The 26,194-nt window shown below is 37.8% G+C and overlaps 1 protein-coding gene across 1 annotated transcript in view; it reads right to left on the bottom strand.

Annotated features, from left to right (window-relative positions):
• Nucleotides 1-21,758, bottom strand: part of LOC6564049 (circadian locomoter output cycles protein kaput) — a 38,693-nt gene extending 16,935 nt beyond the window's left edge. Inside the window, exons 1-2 of the mRNA XM_032737691.2 lie at nucleotides 21,639-21,758; nucleotides 5,900-6,090 (exon numbers count right to left, since the gene is read on the bottom strand). Of these exons, the coding sequence (XP_032593582.1) occupies nucleotides 5,900-6,090; nucleotides 21,639-21,694 (247 nt within the window). The 5' untranslated portion in view covers nucleotides 21,695-21,758. The remainder of the gene's footprint in view (nucleotides 1-5,899; nucleotides 6,091-21,638) is intronic.
• Between the last annotated feature and the right edge of the window lie 4,436 nt (nucleotides 21,759-26,194).

Here is a 26,194-nt window from a genome sequence, read left to right as displayed (position 1 = left end):
GGGCTGCGATTTGGGCGTGTCCCATCCAACTTCTGACAAGCAAAAAGCAAAAAGAGCTAACTAACTGATGAAAAATGCTAGATTTTATTTTAGACAATGCTGAGAATTATTTGAATATTTGCCGTTGACTCATCTTGGTCTTTCAGCCGTAAATGCATATTTAAAATGAAATAGATTTGAAGGGGAAAAAAGGCGATATTGGCAACACTGGTCGCACTTGGCACGGCATGGCGCAAACAATGAGTAAAGTTTAAATTCTGACATTTTGGCAAATATTATTCGTGCTCACAAGCAAATATGTCATGGAAATGTCAAACTCATCAGTCCAATTGATGGAAAAACTGACAGCACAAACATGCTGGGCACTGTCTACTGGCTACAGAAGGGCAACGAGGAGGGGCAGCGGGAAAGTTAATAATGGCTATGCAGTTGGTGCAAATGCCTTACTTAAATGCCAAATATTGCACGCTTACTGCATTTACCATACAGAAATTGCACAATTTCATTAAATTTTAAGGAAAGAATTACACAACTAATTATAATCATTAGAAGCAGACATCTCTGATTCTATACAGATTAAAATATCAATTAACTAAATGAGATATTTAAAAAGTCAATGCAATTATTTGTGCATATTTTAAAAGCTTGGACAAATTCATATATATATATCTATATATATATATATATTGTAGTAAATCCATATGGTTCTCATTCAAACGAAAAAATATTGTTAAATTCATTTTGGATTTTCAACTAAAATCGAATGGAAAAAGGCTCTTTAACATTTGTGACAATGGCGTTTATTGATTTAGCTTAAAGCCAATTAGAATGGCAAGTCCTTAAGCGCTTTAAATTGAACTAGGCCTTTAGATAGAGTACCTGTTGTTGTTCCGCATGCCAATGGGTAGGAAGGAGGTGTGGAGTATCGAGGGAGGATGGGGTTGCTGTTCGACCTACGTAAGTCACGCAATGTTGTCTGCTGCATGCTCTCTCCCGCTCTCTCTCTCTCTCTCTTTCTCTCTCTCTCTCTCTCTCTCTCTATGTCTCTCTCTCTGTTGCTGGGCTCAACTCTTTTGCAGCGACGTGACAATACAAGGCGTCAGGCAACAATAACAACTTGCAGCAAACAACTAACATCAACACTAGGCGGCCTAAGCTCGCTCGAAGGTAGGACGACAGTGGTGGTTAAAGTGCATCGCCTGACTGATTGCATGTCCGCCTGCGCCTCTTGTCGTCATTTCCCAACAATTGTCTGACTATGGTTTCTACAACACCCCCACTAGACCCTCCCCTCCGCTCCTCCTCCGAACCAACTTGCTTCTACTGCCCGCTGCTAATGGGCCTAAACTGGAGCAACGCACGAAAGTCATGTATATGCACGAAAAATTGGCTACTACAAACATATATACATATATACAACATACATACATATATATGTATGGAGGCAGGGGGGGGGGGGGGACTTAGTATGTTTATAGGTTAAGAGCTGAGCCTTGGCCCCAGGGGCATGCGATTCGCATAGCACATGGCCATGGGCTCCATTAACAAACGCTTAACAGTAATTTTGATAATAGCATAAATGCCAGACCCCAAGCAATCCCCACTCCCCTTCCCCCCAATTGCCAAGTGACCTTGTTAGCATAACAGTTGGAAGGGGATGGAGTGGGGGGTGTAGGTGTCTCTTGTTGTGTTCCCAAAGCACATGTGTCGCATGTGCGCAATGCACCAACTCTTGTAATACGCTTAGAGTTGCCACACGACGCCAATTGCAATTCGCTTCCCACGAGACCAGAGCCTAGAGAGAACTAGATCTTAAGGCAACAAAATTAAACCCGTCGCAAGCGAAGTAGTTCCAACATGATTTGCTGCCTCGCTGAAAAAACAACAACAAAATGTAAAAAACCAAATCATATTTTAATCATGTGTGGGAACTCTGGTTGGCAACGAACTGGTTTCGTTCCCATTGCCGGCTCAAATTTCCAAAAGCAGCAAAAGTCAAATGCGAATCACTCCCAAGCAGTCTGTCAGTCTATTCTAATCTCCATTGTTTCCCCTGCTACGATCTTTATATCTAGATTATATTTTGAACAGTTTATGAATGAATTCAATAAATTAAATGTAAATAAAAATGTTTTCACATATTTGAATCTTAGGAAAAATCGATTTGCATTTCAGCGAAGAATCTTTTCAAGCATTGAATATTGTTAGAAGAGTTGAAAAAGAACTGAAACATTTAAAATATGAAACTGTGGTCAAAAATGATTTCAATATATTGCGCTTTATAAATCTATTGGCACTTCCCGTGTTAAATACCCTGACAAGACCCATTTTAGCCAAGCTGCTTTAAATTAGCACATTTAGAACCAACCAAAATTGTGAAATTTATTTGGACTACTTTCTGATCTTGCAGTTCCATTCAGTGTCAGGAAAACGGCGAAGAACCCGACTACGGACTAATCCTGGCCTAAGAAAGTCTGCCCATAAGTGACCTAATTCTATTGAATTGTATAAAAACTAAAGCATATCATTGATTTTACTTGGCAAAGCATTTTAAATGCGAAATTAAGTTAAACTTTATTCAGTTTTCGTTGACAATTTGAATAAGGAACCATAAATTAAACACTTGGATTGCCTTTGAAATAAGAATGGCATTTCATAATTAAATTAAATTATTTATAAATAATTTAATTTCATTTCAAAACCTAGCCAGTTGGAGATTATTTTATATTAGCTTGTAATATTTAGGCAAATTCGAATTGGAGTCTAAATTTCACTCAAACTGCTTATTGGCCAATTTAATTGCTTAGTTTTTTTTGGCTCTTTGGTTTGGGTTTATTTAGGAGTTTTGTTCGATTGCGTGCAATCGACATTTGGCATGGTTAAACAAGACTATCAATGCCCGCATTCAGTTCATTTTGCAGTTAATTACGCAACTCATCAATTAAGCTGGCGAAACACAGCCCTTTTGGCAGGACGAGACGCACCGCCAGAGAGAGAGAGAGAGAGAGAGAGAGAAATGGAGCGAGGGAGGGAGGGGAGCAGGAGAGCAGCTTAGAGAAGTAACGAGTACATTAAAAATGTACAAATTGCGCGTCTTAACAATTATTGCTAGCCATAAGGCGCCATCGCTTGCCCAGCAATTATGGCCCTTTTAGATAGGGGAGTTGGGGTTGGGCTAGGGATAGGGGTAGGTGGTGGCGGAGGGGCTTGTAGAGGAGAGCCAGGTCAAGACAATGGGCCATTAGCAGCGCGCTTTAATTATTTAGTTTTTCTTTCTCCATCTTTGTTTTGCAACAAAGTGCTCTGTCTGTGTGTGTGTGTGTGTGTGTGTGTGTGTATGTATTTATGTGTGTGTGTGTGTATATAGAAAAGCAGCTTTGAAAGCCTGGCGAAAATGAAAACGAACTTTGCTTTGCTTACATTTTCGTTTTTCTCATTTTATTTTTGTTGTTGTCCTGTTTGGTATAGAGAAAATTTGTTCGCCGTTTCGCTTTTGCGCAAGTCAGGGTCAACAACTGCCCCTATATAAAAGTAGATGCAGGACGCTATTGTTGTTGTTGTTGTTGTTGTAGTGTCTGCCGAGCAACCCCCTAGTGGGCAATTCAATGTGTATACAACACAACACAGAGAGTCTGGCATACACAATTGTATATATCTAAATGTATCTAAACTTTTGGCTATCATTTTTATACAGCCGCCTGTCAATTAATCGCATTGAGTGCTTAAGTTTTTCGAAATCCCACAAGCCGACAATGCATGTACACGTTCCCCCCTCCCATACATCTATCTAACTATCTCCACTCCCCTCTACACACACACTAATTGTAAATTAAATGATCCTGATAATATCCGAAAAACATCTAGACAAACAAATAAAGCCAAAACGTAAACAAACTTTGACCTGTGCAGCGACGTTTTGTCAACCTCCCCACCAGAACACACATTAAATAGACATATCTATATATATATATGTATACATATATACAGTTTATATATAGTTGACAGGACACTGGGCACTCACGGGGGCACACGGCGCAACGGTTCTGGTCCATTAACCCGTCGTCGTCCTGCTTTTTTTTCTGGGCAAAGAAGGAAACGCAACGCGTGGCGTTCTATATATCGAAGTGGTTGGCTGGCTTTGGGCCTCTTCTAATCAAAGGAAATTTAGGATCGTATATTGACTTAGCACAATGCAGCACGTGTCACGTGTCGGCCAAAGACTTGAACTGGTCGAGACTGTTTGTCATTGCAATTAACGCCCAACTGCGTTTTGACCGCTAATTGTCAAAATATTTACTCGAGTCCTTTTGTTCATTTTTGTTTGGCACAGGATGAGCCCAGCCCAAGACTGACCTCCCCACACACACCCACACACACACGTGAGTCACAAAAAGGGTCCCTCCAGTTGCTGTCCTTTTTTCTGCATTTAGTTGCTCTTTCAATTTTCGCTACAATTTTTGCACTTAAACTTAATTAACGCTGTGTGCGGGCATTTCATCTTTACCCCCTCCTTGAGCAATTAAATTTATGTCGTTAAACAAAGCGAAATGCCAATGAACCAAGCCGATAATAAAGCCATCAAAGCGAACCAAGTTCGTTCTCCTTTTATTGCATTGTTTTAATTAATTTAAATTAGACGCACAAAGAAATATTTATGCCAAAAAAACGTAATCGCATAAAGATGAAGAATGAAGAATGAAAACAACCCTGCCATAAAGAGGAATTTGTTTATGTGTATTTGCTTAAGTGTGTGTGTGTGTGTGTGTGTGTACATATGTTTACTTGCTTCGATTTACCTGGCCCAAAAATGTTACCATTTGCCCATTTCCTATTCGCTGTGGACTCACCTTTAATTCATTTGCCAGGCGCGCGAGCATAAAAAAATAAAGCAAAAACCCAACAAAAACCAAAACAAAAAAAACTAAAAACGAGAAGAGCAACATTTAGAGAAACTAAGTCGGGTAATACGAAGAATATATACTCTACAAAATTAAGAAATTGTTCTAGCAAAATAGTGATTGATAATGGAGGCTATTAAATAAGAAACATTCCATTGAAATCAAACAAATTTAATATAATGCAACGATATTTATTATAATTAAAATATGTTTCTCTGCTGGCTTCAAGTCAAACATATTTTAGTTATAAAAAAGAGATCCCCAAAACAATAAATACTTCATTTATGCTGATTTCATCTGGCGCTAAAAATATCTTCCACTCAAAGGTTTTTCTATTTTCAGCCAAACTAAACTATAATTTATATCGCATATTACCAAAAGAAGAGTCTAAACTTAAAATGGCTCTTAGCCCAGAAGAGTATCAAATGAGAAGAAGACAAGCTGAAATGTGTGTGTTCTTTTGTTTTTCGACAGCACAACTTTAATCCGTCAACAGCACTAATTTCGCCACGTGCGTGTATTTATTATTATGTATATATATATATATATATGTGTGTGTGTGTGTGTGTGTGTTTATTTGTATATCCCTGAGCTGGGCCCAATACTGGGGAGCAGATAGACGGAGCAGCAGGGCACCCCGTTGCGTCGTTGAAATTAGTTTTGAATCATTTATGAGTCATGGTTTAGGGTCTGCCACCATTCAGTGGCAGTTACAATGTGGCAGCAGCATAATCGATTTAATAGGCCGGAATGTAATGTGCCGTATGGCAAACGGCAACCAGAACAAGAAGCAGAAGTAGAAGAAGGCGCAACCCAAACGCTCCTGAGAGGCCAACCATATGGGATGAGTATGGAATGGGTAAAATAATAAACTGCCCTTTGCTGCCCGATTTAAAAAAAAAAAAAATAGAAACAACCACCCGCTTGAGTCGCTGGTTAATTTTGAAATATATATGTATATACATATACATATACATATATAGCTTGTAATCGGTACTCACCTTGAAAATAACTTTTGGTTCTTAAATAACTAACGGACAGCCTTAGTATGCTCAGTCGATCCAGTTTGCTAAGTATGTTCTGCTCGAAGGGCAGCAGGGAGGCAAGCAGATCCAGTTCGGCATTGAGGCGCTCCCGATGCCGTTTTGATGGATTGCTCTTAGTGACGCCATCCTTGGGCGGCGGCTTCAGGCTGCAAATAAAAACGAAAACAAATTTCATACATTAAACGGCAAGTCAAGCAGCTGACGTCGACGTCAACTTGAAAACAACAAGCAACAGCAACAACAAAAGGTCAAAATTATTAATTGCAGTTATCAGTTACCCCAGAATAATAGGGCCAAGTTAAGCAGCAACCAGAGGTAAACCACCCTCGCAGCAGCAGCAGCAGCAATGGTAGGGGTTCTTTTTCGGCCAGTTGATCTGTTAATTACCAAATGTGGCAAACGAAACGAAAGTGGGCCTAAAGCCGCAGCAGAAATGCAGAAACACAGGAAATACGTTGTTGAAATATTTCCGCGAATCAAATCATAAAGTCCACTACAAATTAGAACAGCAATCTGTATGTCCAATTAACTGTCATAAAAAGCGGCAGAGAGAGAGAGAGAGATAGGGATAGGGATGGAGAGAGGGAGGGAGCAAGAGAGAGAATGAATCCAACCAAAAGTCATTGTAAATCTAAATGTTGCTTGTGGCATGTGGTATGTGGCATGTGATATGATAGCTAGCTGGCGCCCAAGCTCAGTTGTTGTTGTTGCAGTTGCTGTTGCTGCCAATAATAAAACTCATAAATGCAGAAAGTGCTCGAGTCGAGTCTTTTATATGATAGCCCAACGCTCGTCTCCTTCCCGCTTCTGGCTCCTGGTGGCTTAGCGCTTAATTCCGCATTATCTTGGCCGTAAGCGTCTAAAGTCAAGCGATTTGCACATTCTGCTGAGGATTTACTTAGCTGGCGAAGCATTCAGTATGCTTTATCTTTTACAAAATTCCCTGCTTGCTTTTTGTTTTATTTTTTGTATTTTTCTGTTGATTTTTTTTTGTTGTGTTTCATTTTTAATCATATTTCGTCTCATCATTTTCATTGACATTATTACAAAGTTAATTGCGGTTATTAAATATAATTACTGTTGTAATTTATGAGCGACCCCTTTCAGGGCCATCGGACCACCGCCTCCCCTCAAGCCCACACTCTTTGAAAATTTGTCGTTTTTTTTATATTATTTTTTTTTGTGTATATATCGTAAGTACATTGAACATTTTCATTGTTTAACGCTGTTGTGTCGAGTTTTTTTTCAAAACTTTTTGCTTCGCTGCACAATCACATACACACACACACACACACAGACGTTGTTAAGCTGAGTATGCTGGCAAGTGGCATACAGGACACACAGTCACAGGACATTGTCGCGTTTGCACGTGAAAAGTTGAAACGTATTTAAGTTAATTGCCCGACATTTTTTTGCTGCTACCAACAGTTTGGCACCCGTTTTTTTGTTTGAGCTGCTTTGCCACGTAATTGTCAGTGGCATGTCCGTTCGATGTCACTGCCAGCAGGACATGTGCCTCAAATTGTTAACGGACCAACAGCCAAATCCCCAGCTGCAACTCCCAGCTCGGGCTGATGTGCTTGGGAATGCAATACTGTCGCCAAAGATAACATATAGCGCAATAATAATGATATTAACCACGATGATGATTCATGCTGAATTAGACATTGGAATGCTAAATATCTGCGAAATGCCAGAAATGTCAAGTCTCAGTTGAAGATTTAAGATTCAAGAATGTGTCGCCAGGCAATGTTATCAGAAACGCTTATGGAAATTGTGATAATGATACAGTTATTTACAGTTAACCATTGGAATGCAAAACTCTCGATATAAATCCAAAAATAAACGTTAATTTATTTCATTAAATGCGAAAATGCCGAGTCGCAGTCAGAAACCTTTAAGCCAATTACGAAGGCCAAAATAAAAACGTTGAATTTAGAAAATTATTAGTGTCTGGGACGAAAGCGAAAGCGAAGACACAGCCGAAACCGAGGATAAACGACAAATTGCTAAAGGAGTGGGTGATTATATAAATAAAAAAAATAATATGAAAAAAAAGTGAATCCTATATAGTATGGGTATATATCAGGGATGATGATGATGAAACCGTTAGACGCATTGGAATGCAATTTGAATTGGAAGACTATTTTCAAGTCAAGGCTGCAAATTATGAGCTGAAAAGGGAATGCAGAGAGAAACAGAGAATATCCCTCTACATATATATGTATATATAATGGTAAATAACTTAACATCTAATTAAGGACTACTCCAAAATTGGGGGCATTGCAGCGTTTGCTGCCTGCAACGTTGCCGTTGAATAAAATGTATAATTTTCTTATTATCTATAAGAAGTCGGCAACGGGACTGCAAACTGACTACGACTACAAAGAGCACAACCCAGAGCCACAGACAGCCACAAATGTTCTGGAAAAGAGTCGAGGGCATGTAACAAAATGAGTTCCATAAACAACTTTCCCAAAAAAAAAAAAGCAGAAAAATGGAAAAAAGTTGAGAAAAAAGAAAAGAACCGAAAAAAACGTTGCTTTTGTCTGCTGGGTTTTGTGTTTGGATTGGAGTTTTTTCCAGCAAGGAGTGTAGAGGGGGAGGGTGGGAGGGGTTTAGTCCATAAAACGTCGCTGCTAAAAATGGCGTAGAATCCTAGCGAACAAAGGATAACTGCATAGCTCAACTCTGTCTGTGTGTGTGTGTTGGCCACATTTCTTGCAAAACTTTTAGCTACAGCGCCAAACCTCGCCTAAAACCAAACCAAGCCAAACTCCTCAGACATCCCCGCACCCCACCACCTGCCGCACAACTTCCCACTCCTGCAGTCCATTTTTATTTAGCTTGGCTCATTTCATTCCATTTTCTTCTGCATTATTTTTGCCCATTTCGTTTGGCTGCTTTTCTTCTTTTTCGCCAGCTCTCATTTGGCCCTCATGTATATTTTCCTTTCTCTCTCTTGCTTGTTTTGTTCTGTTTTTCTTGTTTTTTGTTTTTTTTTTTTTGTTTTGTTATTCCCATTATGAAATGAATTGCTTTTAAAGAAATTACAATGCGGCAGCCAGCGGTGAAATTGCCCCAAGGGCTGCCATTTGGATTTCGATTTGGAAATAAAAAAGAAGCACAAGGAAAACTAAAATGTTACACTGCAAATGTATTTTAGTGGCAACAACTACTGCCACTAGTTGGACTCATAAGCGACGCTCAAAACCATCCGAGATGCAATTGCAGCAGCTGTTGCTAATATTGTTATTGTTGTTGTTGTTGTTGTTTTTGTTGTTGTTCTTGTTGTAGGTGTTGCTGTTTGATGGGTGTCAAGGGTCGACAGCAGTGGGGCTTTGGGTTAGCAGCCGGCGTTTTTGTTATGTTGTTGTTGCTCAGGTGTTTATAAACAAATGACACGCAATCCTTTAGGGGTTGGGAGGTGCTGTGTGTGTGTGTGTGTGTATGCTTTGTGTGTGTGTGTGTGTGTGTGTGTGTATGCTTTGTGTGTGTGTGTGTGTGTGTGTGTGCCGGCACGTGAGTTCAACTCGTTTCAGTTATTTGCATGAGCAGGCATTACGCATACGCAGCGTTGTCGTTGTCGTTGATCTCTTTTTTTTGTTTTGCATGCTCAATTTGGCGCCAAAAATCTCAACATACCTCAAACACACACAAACACACACGCAACATGCTAATTCATTCATAGCATATGGCAAATGTTTCACTCTCTTTTCCACTTGACTAGCCATCTCTCTATGCGTGTGCCACAATGTGCTGCGTGCCCCAACAAAAAACTGCAGCCAGCCAGAAGCAGAAGCAGCAGCAGCAGCAACGGCGTCGGCTGTTGTCGCTTCTGGCAGCTAAAAACGCAAAATAGCGTGTCTTATGTCCGAATAAAAAAACCCAAAAACAAAAAAAATACAAATACAAATACAACAACTACTGAGCAGCGTAGGCGTCGACGCAACAATTACAACAACAAGAGCAGCAACAAGCAACACAAACAGCAACAACAACAATGCGGCCACTTTTACTGCATGGCACAATTTTTGCAAACTAATTTAATTTTGCATGTTAGTTTTGCCGTTGTTGTTGTTGCTGTTGTTGCTGTTATTTGTTGCGTTGGTTGCTGTGTGCTGCTTACGCTTTTCAAGTGCATGTTGCTTCATTATTACAACAGCCTTGCAAAGGGCATTGGCAACTTTAGCGTCTGAGGCAACATGCCAATTGAAGCAGCTTTGCTTATAGATCTATTCAGTGCAACACCATTTAATATACAGGAATAAAATTAAATTACATTTAAAAGTTGCTTAGCTAAGCAATTAAGAGAAACCAATTTCATAATTTTAATATACAATTAAACAATAGCAAGTCTCGAAAACTAAATATGATTACCATAGATCATCATCCAATAATAAGAAAATATTATTTTCTTTGGATTTGAATATATTATAAAATACCTAATGAAATGGAAATTGTTTTTTCTGCTGTTTATTTTTTAGCTGTTATTTTTCGAGTACTCCTTCAGTCTGTTAACATTCAAATAGACTTTATCATCTAATCACCTCAGAGTCCTCTATGTCCATCAAGAAGTCACTTTTAAACTAATTTTAAATTGTTTCGTGAATAACATTTTCGTGGTTGACCATATTTACTAATTCACGCTAACCAGCTTCTTCTTTTTTTTTTTTGGTCTAATTGATTCCGCAAATGTTGGACTAATTTTTCAATTAAATAAATATTACATTTTATTTCTAATTGAATTTATTTTATACTTTATGTATTTCACTGTAACGACTGATATAAGTCGACTGTAAATAAATATAAATATAACGAAATATTCGTTTAATTATTTTATCTTTCTTTAGTTATTATAAAAACCGATAGAAAACTAATAGTTTATGAAATGTATACTTATAACGCACTTATTGCTTTCGCTATATACTTAAATAAATGTATTTTTTCGGTAACCAAATAAATATGATAAGAAAAACGTATATAGTCGAATTCACTTTAAAAAAACGTATCTCAAGATTGGCAAATTTTTTGTAGATCGCCAGGCAATCGATATTGATATCGGAATGTGTAACATCTTGGCAGAGATACCGCTAATAAAGTTGTGGCTATTTAACATATTGTGACAGTTGTCATTGTCGTATTGCAAATTCGCATAGTTAAAATTCTAGATAGCTCATCTTTAGCATTCGCTTTCAAGTTGCCGCCTCGCACACACTTAAACATTTATCACTTCATTAGGGGCAGTCCCTGCTGCCTTGGATGCCACGACTGCCTCGACTGCCTGGCTGGCTTGCTGGCTGGCTGCCTGTTTGGGACCATGTTCGAGTGTCACTTGAATGTATTTTTCTTCTTATTTTGTTTTTAAATTGTTTTGCACAATTAATATGCAAATGAAGGCATCTTAATGTGGCATTCGCGGAGAGGAGCCACCGATTCGAAATATGCAAATAATGCGTTAACAACTTAATTCGCTCGCCATCCATTGAGCAGTTGTGGCAGTGGAGGAAGGGAAGGAAAGGTTGGGAGGAGGTAGGATGGCAACAGTTCAACGAGGATCTGTTTCGGGTTAGCTGGACGATTAGCGCGGGGTCCTGAACCTGCAGCTGCCTGCCTGCCTGCAACTAACCACAACCAGCTGAGTTCTACTGCACTCACTACACTCAGAGAAAAACTCGCACTGAATTTTAGAAATTCGCCCTACTCACATTATTGTTCAGAAAGTATATTCCTAAGTAAAGGATTTTTCCTTTCTTTTATTGCAGCGTACAATTGTCTAAAAATTAACATAAATATGTATATTTTTCAGGATGCTTTTTTTATGTGTAAAAGCAACAAACATTTACTAACAATAGAGGAAATTCCTAAATAAATAAATAAAACATTGTCGATTGAACGTAAGCCTTTCTAACTATTCAAAATCGTTTCTTAAATTTAGAAACTATTTCAAAAAACACGATCAACTTTCTAGTTTTCAATTTGATTTTCCAAAATGCAGTTTGATTTTTTTCTGTCTGTGGATATCAATGGGTTGCATTTGCAGATTTTAGTCTTAAAAGGAAGAGTCTCAGAGTCTCAGTCACCGTCTCCACCTCCATCTTCCTCTTCGCACTTCTCTGGCTCAATCCGCAGTTCCTTGCGTTATCTCAGGTCGCAGAGCGCACGATCGTTTTGTAGTTCGCGTCTGCGTCTGGGCAGCTACTGCGATTCTCGATTCTCGAGAGTCAAACGATTCTCGCAGCAGCTTCTTTTTCATCCTCCTCCTCCTGCTCCTCCTCGTCTTTTTCTTCTTCTTTTGTTTTTGGGGTTGACAAAATTAATGAGTTGAGGCTGGAGGATGACTGCTTGAGGGAGTAGAGGCTGCAGGGGGGCAGGGCTCGTTAAATTTAACAGCTCAACGCTACGCTTTTCTCACCCGACTCAACGGCAAATTTATGCGTGAATTTGGCGCAGATCCATTAAGTGGATCCATAGATTAAGCCAAGTTGTTCTTGTTGTTGTTGTTGTTGTGGTTTGTTGTTGTTATTGCTGGCATGTTGTTTGCTCCCTGTTGTTGTTGGCCTTTTAAGTGGCCCTGCTGCAACAACAACAACAGAAAGCGACTGCAACGGTAGCAATTTTAATTTCATGTTTCTCGCTGACAGCTTCTTTAAATGGCGCTTAACTTTTGTTTTGACATTTCCACTCCGTTGACATTTTCGGAATGGGATTTTTTGTTGGTCACTCTGCTTATTGTTGTTGTTGTTGTTATTATTGTGCATGCAAATTCAATTAATTGTGACATTCAATGAAATACCTAACAAACAAAAGCTGCTCTTCATTGAGGAGTGAGTAGACTGCGCAGCATTTGCGTATCTTTTCTTATTTAAGTAAAAAAAAATATATTACTCATTCCAGCTGTTATTTAATCAACAAAAAAAAAAGTTTAAATACAAAATATAAAAGGTAATCAATAAAATGACATAATAACTTTTATACAACAAATGAAATTGTTGTAAGGAAAGTTAAATATGCAAATTATTGCATAAATTAAATAAGTTTTCTTTAACATTTTCAATATTAAATTTGTGCCATAAATTGAAAACGTTTTCAAAGTGAAAATATTAAAGGTATTCCATGGCATTTTTGTTTTTTGTTTCAATTTAAATTGAAGAATCGCAGAAGCCACGGCTGGGTAACATTTACTAATGACTTTTAGGACCTAAAAAAGGAACACCTCTGGTTTTATGAGATTTTTTATGATCTAAGCAGAAAAAACAACACCAACGAATTTTTGTGTATAATAGATACACACACACACACACACACACCCATACTACAATGTGGAGTACATAAATATACAGTTATTGTTGCTAATGTGTGTAGTTGTTGTAGTTTTATGATTGTTCCAAAGGCAGCGCCGACATCTGCGAGGCGGCACAAGTTCCGCACAAGAATAACGTCAACTATGCCAGCAACAACAGCAACAACAACAACAACAGCAGCAACAACTGGAACTACAACAACAACAGCAGTAACAGTAACAGTAACAGAAACAACAACAGTAACAGTAACAACAACAACAACTTGGCAAAAGCAACTCATTTATTTTATCGATTAAACATTTTTGCGATTCGCGCAGCGGAATCTTGAACGAGCCGGGCGAAATTTTTTATGTGCGCGCTTGGAAAAATGTATCTACTGACACACACACACACACACACACAACATACACACAACATACACACAACATACACACACACACACACTTGTAGACACATATACGGCGCGACATCAAAGCGCCTGGCAAAGCAACTTTGAAAACCTTTTGACAGCTGCCCGCGCTGGCAAGCGGGGTGGTTGGGGGTGGCTTGGCTTGGCTGGGCTGGGTGGGGGATGGGTAGCTGGGTAGCTGGGTAGTAGCAAAAGTAGCTGTTAGCTGCTGGCTGCCAGCTTTTTGGGTAGCTGAGTAGCTGGTAGCTGGTAGCTGGTAGTTCCACCCCGCTTGGCAGCGTGGGCGCGGCCTTTTATTTACCGCCTCCACGTCGCCCAACTCTCTGCGCTCTTCTTCATTTTGGGAGGCGTCTCCACAGCTCAGCTGTGTGTCTGTGTGTGTGTGTGTGTACTAATGATGAGCGCTCTCTGCCCAGTCAGCTAGCTTGGAAGGGGGGGGGCAGCATTTATCATTCATGCCACTGTCTAGAATTTATCATTTATTCATGGCATAATTATGAAAATTATTTTTGATTTCGAAATGAAACCAAATGAAATTTCAGTCTCAGCTGCGTTTCATTTGTGTTATTTCTTTCGTTTTTTTTTTTTTATTGCAATTCGCTGTAAAAAGCAAGAAAAGTATCACCTGCCTGAACAGAACAGAACAGAACTGAACTGAACTGAACTTAACTGGGAAACACGCCCTACTCGAATGTGGCCCACACCCCGCGCTCCACTTCAGCGCACACCGATCCTTTGGGGTGGATTTTTAATGGAACGCTTTTGCTTAATTCAAAATTCTTTTGTTTTGGTCAGAGTAAAAAAAAAAAATAGAAGGAGCAAAAAAGAAACTAGGCGCGTTCCGGGCCAAGCGGCCCAAAAGCAGGTGGCTTATGGATTAGTCGCAAGCGCTGGCCAAGGATTGAGGATTGGCCTCTCAGTCCGGGTTCACTGACACCCTAAGCCCGACTAAACGTTGGTCTGCTGTCAGATCAGCTGTTCGGCTTTCCCTTCCCCACCCCCTCCCTCATAGACCCCTTGAGTTGGCATTAAGAGCGTTTACTTAGAAATGTAAGCTGAAAGCGTTTTAGCACCTTCCAACAAAAGTCAACGAGAGGGGAACGAATGGGGCAACAAAGTTTCGCAAATGGAAGATAGAGCAGACGAATAAAGACATAGATAGAGGTAGAGAGAGAAAGAGAGAGCGAGAGAGAGAAAGAGAGAGTAATAGAGAGTGAGGCAGGCAGCTGTTTTGGCGCATTTAATGGCTACCACGCCCACCGCCCATCCAAGGCTGGGCATATGGAGCAAGCACTATTTAGGCTTCGATACGCTGCATTACGCAATGGTGTTAATTACTCACACAGACACACACACACACCAACACACTCACACACACACAGTCAGACACAACACACACAGACAGACGCAACACACACAGATATAGAAAAAGATACAGCTACAACTAGATAATCACAACAGCAGCTAAAGCAAAGCACACCAAGCAGAGATACTGGATTAAAGGGGTAGACTGTGTGGAGTAGGGGATTGGAGGCAGGTGGAAAATTGAGACAATGTCTAACGAGTGGAAAACAGTTAACCAGAGCTGCATACACTAAGCGAAAACTAGTCTACACAGCTGCCAGGTGCTTTTATACTAATTACTACTTTAAGGCAAAAAAAAAGAAGTTAATTTTAATTATTATTTATAAAAATTGGGTTGAATATGAAAAGATTTTGTAGCACATAAATTAAGCATAAAAAGAGGAATATATTTGCAAGTATGTTGTTAAAATCAAACGCATAATAAAAACATTAATGTGCAAATAACAAGAGAAAATACAAATATGAAAGAAAACAAACAGATGCAATATATACTGCTATAAATATAAATAAATAACCAATGTTTCACAGCGAACAGTATATCATAAGCCATAAAGTTAGTATCAAAGATACTGCAAAATGTTCGTATAAGAAAATGATTTAAGCAAATTAATTTACACATGTTTGTCGTTGATTTACATTAAAAAGATGAGAGTGGAATATTTAATATTAATATTTAAACGCGGAATAAAAAAAATGTAAGGAGAGCATTCAAATATAAACTAGATCAAGCAGATAAAATTTGTGTGGCTCTAAATAAGAAACAAAATTAGAGATATCCTATGCCAAGAATCCAAAGATACTGCTAAACTTTCATCAAATTAAAAAAGGTATATATATAAATGTGTTTACATATATGTATTACGAATTATTGATTTACATAATATACTCAGAAATCTTATAAATATTATAGATATTTCTTATTTATTATTTTAAATTTAATATTAAATTTATTTGTAATTTTATTTAATCTATCTTTTACTATTTGCACTTTTTTGTGTCGACTGACTTCTGCTTAAATTAAATAAATAAATAATTAAAACGATCTTTAACTAATGAAATAGTCATTTAGCCAAGTCACGTTCTAGTCAATTTCGATGTCCTTCAATTGTAATATTTAAAGGGCTGTGAGTGGCATTATTGAAGTGCATTATATTTTATAGAGATGTAGATGAGTTGTGCTATCTATGAGTGATATCACACCCGCTCTCACGGCCAGGCAGCAAGCTGTAATTAACTGAACAGCCCCGACCCGATAACTGGTCTGATATACTTTTAACCCCGTATGAACTCTTCAAAGATACAGGCAGCGGCGCAGGCGCAACTAATGAGCAACAGCAGCAGCAGACTAACAACAAGAGGGAAGCGGTAGAGGGGAGAGAAGTGAAACTGAAACTGAACCAACAACCACCATTAGCAATAAGCATTGGCCAACTGTTGTCTATTTGTTTGGCCCCCTTTATTGGTCCTTTGGTCAATTCGCCGACCTAACTTGAAATGAAACTTCGTTCTGAAATTTATGGTGTGCTCTATGGGATGATATGCTATATACTATATATATATACAGAGGGCCTTGGCATATGGTCAGCTGGTCTGCTGACCCTACAAAAAAAAAACTAAAAATAAGAATGTGAAAACATATGTCACGAGCCGGCAATTGCGGTTTCAAAGGGAAATATGCCAAGCATGTGGGAAACAATTTTCGAAAAATGAAAAAAAAAAAACACATACACTCAATAAATCATTTATCATAATCGTTGTCATAGTTGTACAGTTAGTTAAAAGTTTTTACTGGCTAAGTTTCTGTTCAACTCAATCAAGTTGCATAAAATATGAACGCTTGAACTTTAAAGACAAGCTGCCACGCTACAAAAACAAAAACAACAACCATTGGAATAACTTGGCTAATTACAATTTCTAATAGCAACAAGGACTGAACGAGGGGGAATGTGGGAGGGGGGGAGTCAGCGGCCTGCACCACTTGCTGCAATCAATAACAGGCACAGAGAACAAGAACAACAATAGCAACAACAACAGCAACTGCAACAAACAACAAGCTGATAATCAATAAAGCAAAAGCAGGACTCATATATCCATAACAACCAACAAGTGGAACCAAGCAGTCAATGCCGCTCTGGCCATTGAACAAAAGTGGGAGCAAAACTTGCACCACAACTTGGAGCTGCAACTAAAAATGGAGCTGGAGTTGGAGTTGGGAGTTTGAGTTACAAATGTAGTTTTAGTTGCAATTTTGTTGCAAACTTTAACTACTTGTGGTAAATGCTGGCGAAAAGGGCACTTGAATGCTGCCTCGGCGGCTCAGCGGTGCATGGCCAACAATTAAATGGCAGCCGTTGAGTGGTTGAGTCTTTGCCGCTTGAGGCATGCATTTGATTCCTTCCTTCCTTCCTTCCTTCCTTTTTTGGAGCTAATCTTTAATGCATACGCACCTCATAACAGTAGCAGTAGCAGACAAAAGAACAACAATTAACAGATAATGTAAAACAATCTCAACAGCCACCAAACAGTAGCGGCAATAATTATCTACAAATTATATACAATATAATAAAGATTAAAAAAAAAGTAATTGCACATTTCTTGTGATTCCATTTGAAATAGAAAAAAATTTGAAGCTTTATAATTTTTTCACAAAAACTCTGCTGAAATAAAAAGTTTATTACTTTTGTTCAAAAGTTCAACATGATTAATTTCTCTTTCTTTTCAAGAAATCTGCTAAAAATATAAAAATAAGTTGACTTTTTATGTAATTTTACTAAAAATCTAAGCTTTTAAGAGTTTTTGCAATGACTCTTTTTATATTTTTTTTACATTTTTTGGTGATTTTATTAAAACTATTCTTTCTTTCTTTGCAAAAGCTCTGCGAAAAAAAGTTAATGAACTTTTTGTGGTTTTGTTCCAAATATATTCTTAGACTTTCTTGCTTGGCCAAGAATTCTGCTTAAAAAAAAAATATAAATAGACTTTTCTTAATTTATTAAAAATTCATTCTTAAGCTTTCCATCTGTTTAAAGACTCGGACAAAAAGGAAAAGGTAAAAAATATAAAAAGGTCAGAAATCTATTAAAAAATTGTGCTGTTGAAAATGATCATGAATGTCATTATTTATTTGTGAAAAATAATTTAAAACTGATTAAATTTGTATAAATATCACTTTTCGATTTATTTTCAAGCAACAGACATATTTTAGACACTTTACGACTTATTGGCCTAAGTTTCTTTAAATATTTTCAAAGATGCGCTTCTTGTAAGCTATTTGTCTGAAATGAATAACAGTTTTTAATTTACTTAGACAATTTTGTAATGAATATCAATTTATTGACCAGTCAACATTATATTTAAAATGAATAACAATTTTTAATTTACTTCGAGAATTTTGTAATGAATATCAATTTACTGACCAGTCAACATTATATTTAAATCCATTTTGTGTTTGTTATTGAGTGATTAAAAATGTATACTATAATAAAAATAAATTGATTGATAAGCCAATAGCTTTTGAAATACTAAGGATCCGTGATATTATATAGTACGCAAATGTATATTTAAGTTAACCATAGCAATTACATTTGTTGTAATTAGTTGTTTTACTCTAGCAATAATAGAAAAATGATAGCTTACAATAAAAATGCGATGTGCACGTAAACGCCCAAAAATTGTACAACACTGTATATACAGATATAGGCATTGTGCAGCACTGCCGCTGTCTTTGATAAGTGCAACCCATGCGGCGTATGTGAAATATTCGTAAAGTACTCTGAATTACTTCCTTGCCGGGCTAGCAAACAGCTGCCAGCGGCTGCAAGGAGAGCTCAATTAAAATAGCACACAAGTTGTTTAGGCAGACACATTTTGATCGTTTCATTAAAAAAATAAAAACAACAGCAGTACGAAAGGGGTAGGGGCAGGGGCAGGGGCAGGCACTGCGGCAGTGGCAGGGACAGAGGCAAGCACTTGGCCCAGACCAAGCTGACACTTAATTGCAGGTGTGCATGGCAAGGTGACAATTTTGCGTCAGTCGAGCGAGCAATGCGCCAACAACTACAACAACAATAACAACAACAACTACAGAACAGGGTAACAACACACCACGAGCAGGGGAGGAGGTTGGTAGCAGCGCGGTGTGCAGCATTTTGGCGAGAAGTAATTGTTTTTTAAGCCACGACCCCCTGGCAAATTATGCGAGCTGCCTGTCGATGGCTGCGCAGCAATAATAAAATTATAAAAAAAAATTGAACAAGAAAAAAAGTTTGCCTTTTATGGACGAAGATTGCATACCCTTTGCAAATATGAAATCTAATACTCTATTAACCATACTGAACAGCAAACCCAAAGTGAAAAATGGTGAAAAACAATGTACAATTTATAGGAGTTATCTGCAAAAATTACTAAGAAATTAATTTATTCCAATCGTTTATAATATAGACTCTCGATTTTTTTTCGAGTTACTGTAAATGACAAATATGTATAACCTTTATATAGATACAAAAATATTTGTAAATTAAATTATTTTAGACCTATTTAAACAATGTCTTTATCATATAGAATTTGTTTCTAATTTAATTTGAGCCTATTATTAAAAGAAGATTGTGGAAATAATTTATTCAATGGTTGCTCGCGGTATTCAATTTGTTAAATAACAAAACGATTTTTCACAAATCGTAAATTTAGCAGCTATTGGAAATAAACTTGGACCGGATATATACCACATATGTTCGCAACTATGAAAGTAATTATTAAGATTATATTCTATGAAATCATTGAATGTGTTTCACATTCAAAAATAAAGCGAAGAGAAATTATATAATGTTGACTCTCGACTTCGATTTATGTTAACAAACATTTTCAAAGGCAAATTTAAGTGTGCAAGTAGAAAATATGTATTTTTTAAGAATTACATAATTATTTTTATCCACATTTTGAACCGATCTAAGCAATTTATTAATATATATAATCTATTTTTAATGCAAACTTTTTAAATGTATTAATTTTTTCTTTAGCAAAACAGCAGTTATGTGAAATATTCTTAGACTCGGATATGTTCCACATTTTCTAATCAAATGTAGATTATATCCAACGAAATGCCTGAATGCGTTTCACATTTTAAAATACCATTTTGCTAGGGTATACGATAAAAAAAAGGAAAAGAAGGCAGGCAGGAAAAAAAAAATTAATAACTTTGTCGCTATCTTTGGACTGGGCCGCTGTTGCAGTAGTTGTTGCTGTTGTTGTGGCTGTTGTTGTGGATGTTGTTGCTTTTGCTCTCCCGCTGCTGATCAGTTGGGGCGCAATTACAGTGCGCAGTTGGGGGCGTGTCTTAGTTCCAGCTACTGCAGCAATTTTTTCTCCTCTTTTATTTTAATATTAATTTTTTTTTGCAAATTTACGTCGTTGCGTGTGTTGTTGTTGTTGTTGCCGTTGCTGTTGTTGCTGCTGTTGTTTTTACAAGTATTTTGCGGCAAGTTAAGTACACAAAATTATCAGAAATTATATGCAGTTTTGGGCAGCCAGCAAACAGCAGCGGCGTCACTTGATCTGCGCCCAGCGATAGCACCAGCAACACTCGCCAATAGGGCAAAGAGTCCAACAACAACAACAATATATATTAAGCAAGAAACAGCAAAAAGGGCTACATTACGAGCGTTGAATGAGAGGGGGGGATGGGAGGGGGACAAGAAACAACTACTGTAATTTGTATAGAAACTCTGCCGACATGCATAATATTCATAATTTCCATATTGAATGCTCAAGCTGAGGCTAAAGTTTATTAGCTGCATTGCGTATACGCAGCGTGAGACACTAGATATTTATTAATAATTCATTGGAGAGACTACGGAAAGCGGACGATTACATAGCCCAGCAGATAAGTATATATCTTATATCATATTAAAGCGACATTTCTGATCTCTACGTAATTAATTTATAAAATAAGCAAGATATTTGTAAAATCATAATTATCATCATTTGCAAAAAAAATAAACAAATAACAACAAAAATGTTTTTCTAAAAGAAACTCCGCTTTCTAACGGATGTTGCCATTGGAAAAATGTGATAATCATTGTTTTCCGCTGCTAATAATTGTTTTTCCATCATTTTTGCAGTTTTATGGGTTTTTTTCACCATATATCCGTGGGTATATTATCATATCTAAGACTACAGACAAATCTCTCCAACTCAATTGTGAATATATAGCTTTTTGATTTGAGACTTAACTTAACTTATCCAATACAATCCGTGACAATATTATAATACCCACAGGGGCACACACAAAAAAAAAAAAAGAAATGGGAAAGGAAAACCAGTGGCACAGTTGCTGACTGTTCTTGTGGCATCATTTATCAGTAGTAGCTGCAACCCAACAAGCCGCAGATTGATGGCCAACAACGGACTACAATGGCAACAACAACAACAAGAACAACATCACCAACAACATGAGAAAAGGCAGTTGACTCTGCAGCCAAACGTTTTCATTGATTGAAATCTTGAAGTAATCATAGACGCACACACACAGCAGGGGGGCCAGCATGGGGCAGGGTGTGTGTGGTGGGTGAGGGGCATGGGGTAGGGGGTAGGGGGTAGGGGGGTGCATGTCGTCACTCACCTTTTGCCATTGCGTCGCCTTCGCTTGGTGGCGTAGACGGTGCCCAGTTGGCTCATTGCAAGGGCGGAGTTCGTTATGGTCGCCGTTGTGAATGATTTACTTTTTACACACACACACTCGCTATCTCTCTCTCTCTCACTCACTCCCTCTCTCTCTCTCTCACTCTCGCTCTCTCACTCTCTGCAACTCTTGTTGCAAGTACGTTTTTTTTTTTTGTGTTTCTCTTTTTTGTTGTATTTTTTCTTCTTTATAATTGGTTTTTTATTAGCTCGAGTCCTGCGGCTGCTTGCAGGATCTCAGTGGCAGCTGTGGCGTCTGTTTCGGTTTTGTTTGTGCCACGTTTTTGCTTTTCTCTTTGTTTTATCATCACGCCTCACATTTTGTTTATCTTCTTTTGTTTTAAGTTATTGCACTATTTTTTTTTAATTAGTTATGATTTGTAAGCTGCGTAGAAAGTGTAAAAATTAAAATTAATTTCAATCTTTTTGAATATTATTTATATTTTAGAATATAGGTTCTCGCTTAGTATATTTATGAAACGAACTCATATAAATATTTTTGATATTCTGAATTGAATTAGGAATTATTATAAACTTAAGCAAGTGCACCATAAATAAATATTTCTAGTCACTTTCGCGTTCTACACTTATTCATTTGGCCCCATTTTAATAGCAGATTATTATTATGTATTGCATGTAAAATATATATTCACAAATGATCAACATTTTCAAAGGAATTATAATCAAGTAATAGTAGATTAGCTACTTCAGTAAAAAATCTCTACAAGTTTATCAGAAATTAGTGTATATGAAGTGGATCTAAAATGTTAACTTAACATTTAGTATCAATTTATATTTTTAAATGTTTTCAATTACATTTTATGAAATAAACATTAAATGTTCAAGAGACAGATTTAAATAACGTAATTTAAAAATTAATCACTGAATTTCAATTTCTTTAAGGAATAGAGTAAGATTCGAATTAAACTATTGAAACTATTGAATTTTAGATTTATCAGGTAAATATGCTATTAAAAAATCTTTGACAAGATTTCTCTTTATTTGAACTGATTTTCATGTGTAGCTGTCAAACTTTAAAGCATGCAAGATTTTATTAGCAAATCAATCAAAGTATTGTTTCTTAGCATACATAAAAATATATACAATAAGAATTCATATAGTGCTAAATAAACATTATAAGTAGCATATTTTCTCCAACTCCTTTAGTTTGATGAAAGGTGTTTAATAGAGCACAAAATATATATTTTCTATCTTGATTAATTCAACTAATTGCTTTTCTAGTAAATTATAGCTAGGACTGGCAGAAATGGCAAAAACATCCTAATTTTATTAAATATCTTTTGAAAATATATTGATAATTTGCCAAAATATATTGGCATAAGGCAAAAGTATTTATAGGCAGTACATAGAACCAACTGATGGGGAATATCACAAATATTGCTCTAACAATTCTATTATAGTTTATCAAGTAACACGACGCACAAGCGTTTCCAGTGTTCAACAACAACTTTAAAGCGAGTGACGAATACGCCTCAAACAATTCAAACACTCATTTTGCAGTTCGATTTGTATTTGTATTTGTTTTTGGTTTTTTGTTTTGATTTTTATTGTAACACTTTTGCTTTTTTCACTTGCACGCATTTGATTTGTGTTGTTGTTGTTGGCGTAGTTGGCGTTGTTGACGGTCGATGACGACGCCAACGACGCATGCAACAAATCAGCAGGCTAAACGCAAGAACGGCACGCAAATCATTTCGAGCTCCAATGCGGAGGCGTCGCCACCGGCAGAGGCGTCAGCGACGTCAGCAGCGGCGCTTTGCCAAACTGCTCGGTTGTCAAAGTGACATTTGCCGTGCATGTGTTGTGTGTGTGTGTGTTGTGTGTGTGTTGCTGGTGGAGATGAAAGAAGTGAATGACCGTTGACGCCGCCGCCGCCGGCAAATTAATTGGCAGCTCTGCACTTGCACTTGTCTTTGCGTGTGTGCGAGTGTGTGTGCGTGTGTGTGTAGAACTATGTCAAGCCGGCTTGCGCGATATATGTGTATATTTGTAATAACGTAACACGTATTGAGGCATTTGAATTTGTTTTATTTGCGTACTTTACGTTTTTTATATTTTCGTAAATATTTCTTCTTTTTTTTCGTAATTTTTGCACACTTTTCACACGCGTTGGCCACGCACCTTTTCGCACACTGGCACTGATCTGTGTGTTGTGGGTGGTTGTGTGTATGTGTGTGTGTGTGTATGTGTGAGGCGCCAATGCGTTGGCGTTGGCGTTGACGACGGCAAACACCGTTAGTTAGCAACGACTGCACGCGAGCGGCAGAAACGAATGAATATTGTATGAAGAACGCGCGGCAGCGGGCCAAAGTCAAAGCTTGAAAGAAACAACGCGTTGCCGACGCTTGAGAAATGAAACATGAAACACACACAACCCACTCCCCTTCAACCCACACCCCCTCTCTCTCTATCTCTCTCGCTCTCACACTCTCATTTGGGCTCACTCACGCGCTCTCTCAAGAAATGGCAACAGCGAAGCGCCGATGGCGTTGACCGTTTTGCGCGATTGCCGAAAATGAATTAAACAAATATTTTTTTTGTTGTGTTTTTTGTTTTTGTTTTTTTTTTTTTGCTATGCGCGAGTAGAGACTCTCGTTGGCTCGGTGACTGCGCGGCCACATCGACGCTTTGAGAATCCAACAAGAACTGAAAACGAAATTGGAAAAAACCAGTCCTGGTTGAAACGCTTTGGCAATTGGCACACGTGGAGCGCGCCGCGCTCTGCTGCGCCGCGCTGAGCTGTGTTGTTGTCTATGCCATTCCAGTCGTCCTGGCAACGCGATCGTCAACAAGCAGCGTCGTCGTCGCTGTCTGTGAGCGAGTGCAAGAGTGACAGAGCGCGTATGATGGTGTTCCATTGCCAAACGTTCCATTGTGAGCGCGCGCGCGCCTGGAAAGTCGGTGCTGTGCAACTGCCAATTATGGAAGCGCATGCTGTGTCTCTTTCTAGCGCATGACCGAAACACGCTTGCTTCACTTTACACTCAAAATTAATGGGGCGTGTTCTCCACCAATACAAGCGCACACACAGACACAGCGTATTGCTGGCCCTGTCTAACGCATGCGGCCATATAGCTATAAGTGTGTTTGTGTGTGTGTGTGGTAATTCATTATGCTGTAATTAAGAGTTTTATTTTTTTTTGTTTTGTGTGAAGCTGGGCTTTTTTTTATTGTCGGTTATCATTTGAAGGCATCGCGTAATCGCTTATCGAGCGAGCATTTTGCATTGCGACGAGCATTCAAAATTTGCATTCAAAAGTTGCAGTGGAAAATGCATCCGAGTCGCCATTAAACTAACGATTTAAATGCGCGACCAGCTTTTAACTGCCTTCAAAGCCCATTAAAAGTGCTGCTGCCATAAATGCACAACAACAAAAAAAAACAAACACACACACAAACAACAAAAAACGATACGTATTAAAACAGACACTTGGCGTTGCCACTTATCTCAATGATTTATTTGTGCCACTGTCCAAGCGACAACTTGCAACAAGCGGCTAACTCTGGCAACAGACAACAGACACAATTCCTAGAAGAACACAAACAAAATGTCTGCACTCAAGCTGGAGCAGGGGCAGCTGGAGTATGGGCAGCTGGAGCAGGGGACAGCTGCAGAACAGGCAACTGGAGCAGGGGGCTGCTGCAGAACAGGCAACTGGAGCAGGGGGCTGCTGCAGAAGGGGCCAGCGGGGTGCATTGACAAAAGGCCGCCATATGTCAAGTACAAGTATGCAACCGCAGGCAACTTGCCACAGATGGTTGCTCTAACAGCCAGCCATTGAGTCACAATATTTACAGACTGCAGCAGAGGCTCCCACAAAAATACACTGAGAATTCTTAATTGTCTAATATAAAATATATAATAGTAAAATTACTAAAATTTAAAAATTCAAATTATTCTGCTGCGAAAAACAAAAATTTTATTTAATGAATTAAAAAATAAAATATTTGCTTTGCATATTTTTCAAATGTTGATTTTTAATATATTGCTTAGTATTCCACCATAAATTACTGTTATTCCAGTTTCTATAATTCTTTTCAATAAATATTAATTTATTATTATATATTTATATATATGCCTTTTTTCATTTGAAAGCAAAAGTTCCAAAAATTAGCAAAAAATAATAGAATAAATAACATTCACTTCATAGAAATAGTTTAATTGTTTCTAATTTTGATAATTATAGCTGCAAATTTAAAAAATAGTGTTATTATTTTTTTTATTCAAATTTTTTTAAAATTTAATAAAGTTTAAATCTGTTGTTTCCTTCTAACTTATTTTAAAAGTCTTCTTCCACTTCTACAAACGTTTCATAAGTTCTTTAAACATAAAATTATAAAAAGACATTTTTGAAAACAATTCTTGTGGTGATTATTTGATTATATTTTTCGCGACTTTATATAGTTGTCGCTTAGAATTTGGAAGGCCTGTTTGGAATTTCAAACCAGAAATTAGAGTAACTTTTGCAATATATT

Source organism: Drosophila grimshawi, unplaced genomic scaffold (assembly GCF_018153295.1).
Source record: "Drosophila grimshawi isolate 15287-2541.00 unplaced genomic scaffold, ASM1815329v1 contig_311, whole genome shotgun sequence".
Classification (NCBI taxonomy): Eukaryota; Metazoa; Arthropoda; class Insecta; order Diptera; family Drosophilidae; genus Drosophila; species Drosophila grimshawi.
Note: the sequence above shows the minus strand (reverse complement) of the source record. Positions and strands in the feature narration are given on the sequence as shown.